General features: G+C 46.5%; 1 protein-coding gene across 1 annotated transcript in view; it reads right to left on the reverse strand.

Moving 5' to 3' along the window:
• The window catches only part of LOC110519322 (contactin-5), a 533080-nt gene that overhangs the window by 256157 nt on the left and 268841 nt on the right, over window positions 1-8082 (reverse strand). Inside the window, exon 7 of the mRNA XM_036964829.2 lies at window positions 828-1031. Coding sequence (XP_036820724.2) covers window positions 828-1031 — 204 coding nt within the window. The remainder of the gene's footprint in view (window positions 1-827; window positions 1032-8082) is intronic.

The following is an 8082-nucleotide window of genomic DNA, read 5'->3' on the forward strand; positions in this document are numbered from 1 at the left end:
CATTAGGTTTCCACCTGGGAATCACGTCATGATGACAGTCAATCTGCCATAAGGTTTCCACCTGGGAATCACGTCATGATGACAGTCAATCTGCCATTAGGTTTCCACCTGGGAATCACGTCATGATGACAGTCAATCTGCCCATAAGGTTTCCACCTGGGAATCACGTCATGATGACAGTCAATCTACCATTATGTTTCCACCTGGGAATCACGTCATGATGACAGTCAATCTGCCATTAGGTTTCCACCTGGGAATCACGTCATGATGACAGTCAATCTACCATTATGTTTCCACCTGGGAATCACGTCATGATGACAGTCAATCTGCCCATTAGGTTTCCACCTGGGAATCACGTCATGATGACGTCATGATGACAGTCAATCTGCCCATTAGGTTTCCACCTGGGAATCACGTCATGATGACAGTCAACTCATCCACCTGGATGAGGAGGGTACAGACTGTGAGGTATGAGGAGGCTGTCAGTGATGTGTGTAGAGGGATGAAGGGGTGTGTCAGGGGCATGTGTAGAGGGATGAAGGGGTGTGTCAGGGGCGTGTGTAGAGGGGTGAAGGGGTGTGTCAGGGGCATGTGTAGAGGGATGAAGGGGTGTGTCAGGGGCGTGTGTAGAGGGGTGAAGGGGTGTGTCAGGGGCATGTGTAGAGGGATGAAGGCGTGTGTCAGGGGCGTGTGTAGAGGGATGAAGGGGTGTGTCAAAGGCATGTGTAGAGGGATGAAGGGGTGTGTCAGGGGCGTGTGTAGAGGGATGAAGGGGTGTGTCAGGGGCGTGTGTAGAGGGGTGAATGGGTGTGTCAGGGGCTTCTCACCATCTGTTCTGAGTGTGAGTGGCGTGGGCGGGCTGAGGACCCTGGCGTTGGTCACTGTGTTCTTCACCAGACAGATGTAGCTGCCCACGTCGCTAGGCTGCACTTTGGACACGTACAGGTTGCCCGTTACCTGGGAGATGAACCGTCGGCTATCCTCGGCCACAAACGATGGGAACTCGTTGAACACCCAGCTGTACATGATCTCTGGAGAGGAGGAGGAGAGGAGAGCAGAGGAGGAGAGCACAGGAAGAGGAGACACGGAGAGGAGATGAGAAACGGAGAGGAGGAGGAGAGGAGGAGGAGACACGGAGGGGCACGCAAAACAAACATAAATGAGTATACGGATGAGACTACTGTAGTCTACCTGAGAGAGGACACCACATTACTGTAGTCTACCTGAGAGAGGACACCACATTACTGTAGTCTACCTGAGAGAGGACACCACATTACTGTAGTCTACCTGAGAGAGGACACCACATTACTGTAGTCTACCTGAGAGAGGAGACCACATTACTGTAGTCTACCTGAGAGAGGACACCACATTACTGTAGTCTACCTGAGAGAGGACACCACATTACTGTAGTCTACCTGAGAGAGGACACCACATTACTGTAGTCTACCTGAGAGAGGACACCACATTACTGTAGTCTACCTGAGAGAGGACACCACATTACTGTAGTCTACCTGAGAGAGGACACCACATTACTGTAGTCTACCTGAGAGAGGACACCACATTACTGTAGTCTACCTGAGAGAGGAGACCACATTACTGTAGTCTACCTGAGAGAGGACACCACATTACTGTAGTCTACCTGAGAGAGGACACCACATTACTGTAGTCTACCTGAGAGAGGACACCACATTACTGTAGTCTACCTGAGAGAGGACACCACATTACTGTAGTCTACCTGAGAGAGGACACCACATTACTGTAGTCTACCTGAGAGAGGACACCACATTACTGTAGTCTACCTGAGAGAGGACACCACATTACTGTAGTCTACCTGAGAGAGGACACCACATTACTGTAGTCTACCTGAGAGAGGACACCACATTACTGTAGTCTACCTGAGAGAGGAGACCACATTACTGTAGTCTACCTGAGAGAGGACACCACATTACTGTAGTCTACCTGAGAGAGGACACCACATTACTGTAGTCTACCTGAGAGAGGACACCACATTACTGTAGTCTACCTGAGAGAGGACACCACATTACTGTAGTCTACCTGAGAGAGGACACCACATTACTGTAGTCTACCTGAGAGAGGACACCACATTACTGTAGTCTACCTGAGAGAGGACACCACATTACTGTAGTCTACCTGAGAGAGGACACCACATTACTGTAGTCTACCTGAGAGAGGACACCACATTACTGTAGTCTACCTGAGAGAGGACACCACATTACTGTAGTCTACCTGAGAGAGGACACCACATTACTGTAGTCTACCTGAGAGAGGACACCACATTACTGTAGTCTACCTGAGAGAGGACACCACATTACTGTAGTCTACCTGAGAGAGGACACCACATTACTGTAGTCTACCTGAGAGAGGACACCAGTGTAAGACTGCTGCTGCTGTTACGTACAGTTAGATGCATTCATCTTAGATAGCTACGTGAGACAACCACATATCACAGTCAAATATATAGAATACGAATAATCCAGTCCAGCTAAACTGTGGATATATCGACGAATAAGACATCCGAGGACATTAATATTTTACACACACATGAAGGTACCCATAAGCACACATTTCTGATGAAAAACACATATGTGGAAAAAAAAGTGTTGATTTGGCATTTGGGAAATAAATGATTCAACTCCTCATTCCTACAGTTCAAATAGCACCCTATTCCCTATGTAGTGCACTACTACCAGGGCCCTCTGGTCTAAAGTAGTGCACTACTACTACCAGGGCCCTCTGGTCTAAAGTAGTGCACTACTACTACCAGGGCCCTCTGGTCTAAAGTAGTGCACTACTACTACCAGGGCCCTCTGGTCTAAAGTAGTGCACTACTACTACCAGGGCCCTCTGGTCTAAAGTAGTGCACTACTACTACCAGGGCCCTCTGGTCTAAAGTAGTGCACTACTACTACCAGGGCCCTCTGGTCTAAAGTAGTGCACTACTACTACCAGGGCCCTCTGGTCTAAAGTAGTGCACTACTACTACCAGGGCCCTCTGGTCTAAAGTAGTGCACTACTACCAGGGCCCTCTGGTCTAAAGTAGTGCACTACTACTACCAGGGCCCTCTGGTCTAAAGTAGTGCACTACTACCAGGGCCCTCTGGTCTAAAGTAGTGCACTACTACTACCAGGACCCTCTGGTCTAATGTAGTGCACTACTACTACCAGGGCCCTCTGGTCTAATGTAGTGCACTACTACTACCAGGGCCCTCTGGTCTAAAGTAGTGCACTACTACTACCAGGGCCCTCTGGTCTAAAGTAGTGCACTACTACTACCAGGGCCCTCTGGTCTAAAGTAGTGCACTACTACTACCAGGGCCCTCTGGTCTAAAGTAGTGCACTACTACTACCAGGGCCCTCTGGTCTAAAGTAGTGCACTACTACTACCAGGGCCCTCTGGTCTAAAGTAGTGCACTACTACTACCAGGGCCCTCTGGTCTAAAGTAGTGCACCACTACTACCAGGGCCCTCTGGTCTAAAGTAGTGCACTACTACTACCAGGGCCCTCTGGTCTAAAGTAGTGCACCACTACTACCAGGGCCCTCTGGTCTAAAGTAGTGCACTACTACTACCAGGGCCCTCTGGTCTAAAGTAGTGCACCACTACTACCAGGGCCCTCTGGTCTAAAGTAGTGCACTACTACTACCAGGGCCCTCTGGTCTAAAGTAGTGCACTACTACTACCAGGGCCCTCTGGTCTAAAGTAGTGCACCACTACTACCAGGGCCCTCTGGTCTAAAGTAGTGCACCACTACTACCAGGGCCCTCTGGTCTAAAGTAGTGCACTACTACTACCAGGGCCCTCTGGTCTAAAGTAGTGCACTACTACTACCAGGGCCCTCTGGTCTAAAGTAGTGCACCACTACTACCAGGGCCCTCTGGTCTAAAGTAGTGCACTACTACTACCAGGGCCCTCTGGTCTAAAGTAGTGCACTACTACCAGGGCCCTCTGGTCTAAAGTAGTGCACTACTACTACCAGGGCCCTCTGGTCTAAAGTAGTGCACTACTACTACCAGGGCCCTCTGGTCTAAAGTAGTGCACTACTACTACCAGGGCCCTCTGGTCTAAAGTAGTGCACTACTACCAGGGCCCTCTGGTCTAAAGTAGTGCACTACTACTACCAGGGCCCTCTGGTCTAAAGTAGTGCACTACTACTACCAGGGCCCTCTGGTCTAAAGTAGTGCACTACTACTACCAGGGCCCTCTGGTCTAAAGTAGTGCACTACTACTACCAGGGCCCTCTGGTCTAAAGTAGTGCACTACTACTACCAGGGCCCTCTGGTCTAAAGTAGTGCACCACTACTACCAGGGCCCTCTGGTCTAAAGTAGTGCACCACTACTACCAGGGCCCTCTGGTCTAAAGTAGTGCACTACTACTACCAGGGCCCTCTGGTCTAAAGTAGTGCACTACTACTACCAGGGCCCTCTGGTCTAAAGTAGTGCACCACTACTACCAGGGCCCTCTGCTCTAAAGTAGTGCACTACTACTACCAGGGCCCTCTGGTCTAAAGTAGTGCACTACTACTACCAGGGCCCTCTGGTCTAAAGTAGTGCACTACTACTACCAGGGCCCTCTGGTCTAAAGTAGTGCACTACTACTACCAGGGCCCTCTGGTCTAAAGTAGTGCACTACTACTACCAGGGCCCTCTGGTCTAAAGTAGTGCACCACTACTACCAGGGCCCTCTGGTCTAAAGTAGTGCACTACTACTACCAGGGCCCTCTGGTCTAAAGTAGTGCACCACTACTACCAGGGCCCTCTGGTCTAAAGTAGTGCACTACTACTACCAGGGCCCTCTGGTCTAAAGTAGTGCACTACTACTACCAGGGCCCTCTGGTCTAAAGTAGTGCACTACTACTACCAGGGCCCTCTGGTCTAAAGTAGTGCACTACTACTACCAGGGCCCTCTGGTCTAAAGTAGTGCACTACTACTACCAGGGCCCTCTGGTCTAAAGTAGTGCACTACTACTACCAGGGCCCTCTGGTCTAAAGTAGTGCACCACTACTACCAGGGCCCTCTGGTCTAAAGTAGTGCACCACTACTACCAGGGCCCTCTGGTCTAAAGTAGTGCACTACTACTACCAAGGCCCTCTGGTCTAAAGTAGTGCACTACTACTACCAGGGCCCTCTGGTCTAAAGTAGTGCACTACTACTACCAGGGCCCTCTGGTCTAAAGTAGTGCACCACTACTACCAGGGCCCTCTGGTCTAAAGTAGTGCACTACTACTACCAGGGCCCTCTGGTCTAAAGTAGTGCACCACTACTACCAGGGCCCTCTGGTCTAAAGTAGTGCACTACTACTACCAGGGCCCTCTGGTCTAAAGTAGTGCACTACTACTACCAGGGCCCTCTGGTCTAAAGTAGTGCACTACATAGGGAAATAAGGCTTCATTTTGGACGCAGGCTTAATCTTCTATGCTTTATAATAGAGCCAGACGCCGTAAGTAAAAAGCAAACAGCCAAGTCTCCTCCAACTTCATATTTTAATCAAAAGAAAAGTTGGATGTTAACATCACAAGTTGCTTGTCTTGAATTTGATTTATGATAAACAGAATGGGGTAGAACTCACTTTTTCTGGCTGGCAGACTCGGCAGCACAGATGTGCATATAAATGAATTATATATAAATGATCTATATATAAATAAACTATATATATAAATATATATCAATTAAATATATATCAATTATCTCTATATAAATTAGATTTTCTTACATATCCAAACCACTGTAAAGTAACAAGATTCCACACTGCCTGGGATTTTTATTTTTTATTTTTTTGCTTTTGCCAATGAACTAAATTGTGTATTTTGATGTCTTATCAGGGCAGAGAGAGGCTGATATCATGATGTTCTGTCTTGTGTTTGTCGTGTGTGTGTGTGTGTGTGTGTGTGTGTGTGTGTGTATGGGTGCCTGTGATTGTGTGTGTGTATGGGTGCGTGCGTATGGGTGTGTGTGTGTGTGTGTGTGTGTGTGTGTGTGTGTGTGGGTGCGTGTGAGTGTTTGTGTGTGAGTGTGTGATTGTGTGTGTGTGTGTATGGGTGCGTGTGATTGTGTGTGTGTGTGTGTGTATGGGTGCGTGCGTATGGGTGTGTGTGTGTGTGTGTGTGTGTGTGTGTGTGTGGGTACAGAAACCCAACAACAGGTCTGTGTTACATCCTATTACCCTTCATAAAGGTGCCATTTTGGGACACAACAATGTGACTCTTTAGCTGCTTTACTAATAACTGCTGTTGTTGATGAAGTTCTGACTCCTCCAAGGCAAAGAACAGTTTTATCCTATAGACAGAACAAATAACCGTAGATTGCATAAAAGTGTGTTAAGGCTTAAACCTCAAAGGCACTGATATTGTTTTATGGAGTGCATGGACTATAAAAAAAAGAAGAAATCACTCAATTCACTTGAAACTTGAGAAAACATTTGGGAATACATTTATATTCAGGAAGAAGATTGACACAACTGGAAGAAACTGCTGCAACTGAGACATCACCCAGTAGTTAACGTCACAGAAGCATATTCCTGTTGATCAGAAACCAGAACAGAACAACTCCCCTATACGGAGCCAAACTATTTAAAAGAATACCCTGTTCCACATCCCACTGCGTCCACATTGAATTCTCCTACAACACAACACCAAATAATGAAAAATAAAATAACCTCTAAATGTGTTTTATGTTCTCTGTATAACGTCTTCATTTATCCTCACTTTCATAACACCTCTAAATAGCATTACTCATTAAAGGTGAAATCTGCAGTTCAAATGACAACAAAGCAGTCACCCCACTACTGTTTCTGATACATGAGAGGGTGATGGGGCTGAATAAATGTTATCGCTTTCAAATCCGTAGACTTACCATCTACGCACTGAATAAGTTCAAAATGATACGTCTAATCATGTTTTGAGGCTTTACACTCTCTTTGTTTACAATTATATTGTTGACAAACAATGGAGCAAAACAACCTTATATTTTAATTTCTGATGGGGTACGAGAGTTTAGCTAAATTCACGAGGCATACAGTAAGTTATATTCTTCAACAATCAATAGCGATATCTCCTTCATTTTAAAGTCTAGAAATGGGTGTATTAATCACACATTGACACTATTCATGACTACGTTGATCCACAACCTTCACAAGGCTTTATTGTATAAACAGGATCAAACCTGTAAGTTCATTATTTGACATGACTTCTCATTGTTCTGTAGTCACCTTCACCTTCACATTAAATGCTAAATATTAATTCACTCAATCAAAACACTCCTGCTACAGCCTCTAGAACAGACAATCAAAAAACAATCCTGCTACAGCCTCTAGAACAGACAATCAAAACACTCCTGCTACAGCCTCTAGAACAGTCAATCAAAACACTCCTGCTACAGCCTCTAGAACAGACAATCAAAACACTCCTGCTACAGCCTCTAGAACAGTCAATCAAAACACTCCTGCTACAGCCTCTAGAACAGACATTCAAAACACTCCTGCTACAGCCTCTAGAACAGTCAATCAAAACACTCCTGCTACAGCCTCTAGAACAGACAATCAAAACACTCCTGCTACAGCCTCTAGAACAGACAATCAAAACACTCCTGCTACAGCCTCTAGAACAGTCAATCAAAACACTCCTGCTACAGCCTCTAGAACAGACAATCAAAACACTCCTGCTACAGCCTCTAGAACAGACAATCAAAACACTCCTGCTACAGCCTCTAGAACAGTCAATCAAAACACTCCTGCTACAGCCTCTAGAACAGACAATCAAAACACTCCTGCTACAGCCTCTAGAACAGACAATCAAAACACTCCTGCTACAGCCTCTAGAACAGTCAATCAAAACACTCCTGCTACAGCCTCTAGAACAGTCAATCAAAACACTCCTGCTACAGCCTCTAGAACAGACAATCAAAACACTCCTGCTACAGCCTCTAGAACAGTCAATCAAAACACTCCTGCTACAGCCTCTAGAACAGACATTCAAAACACTCCTGCTACAGCCTCTAGAACAGTCAATCAAAACACTCCTGCTACAGCCTCTAGAACAGACAATCAAAACACTCCTGCTACAGCC

The sequence above is a fragment of the Oncorhynchus mykiss genome, chromosome 27, assembly GCF_057628025.1.
Source record: "Oncorhynchus mykiss isolate SJ-2025 chromosome 27, ASM5762802v1, whole genome shotgun sequence".
NCBI classification, from domain to species: Eukaryota; Metazoa; Chordata; class Actinopteri; order Salmoniformes; family Salmonidae; genus Oncorhynchus; species Oncorhynchus mykiss.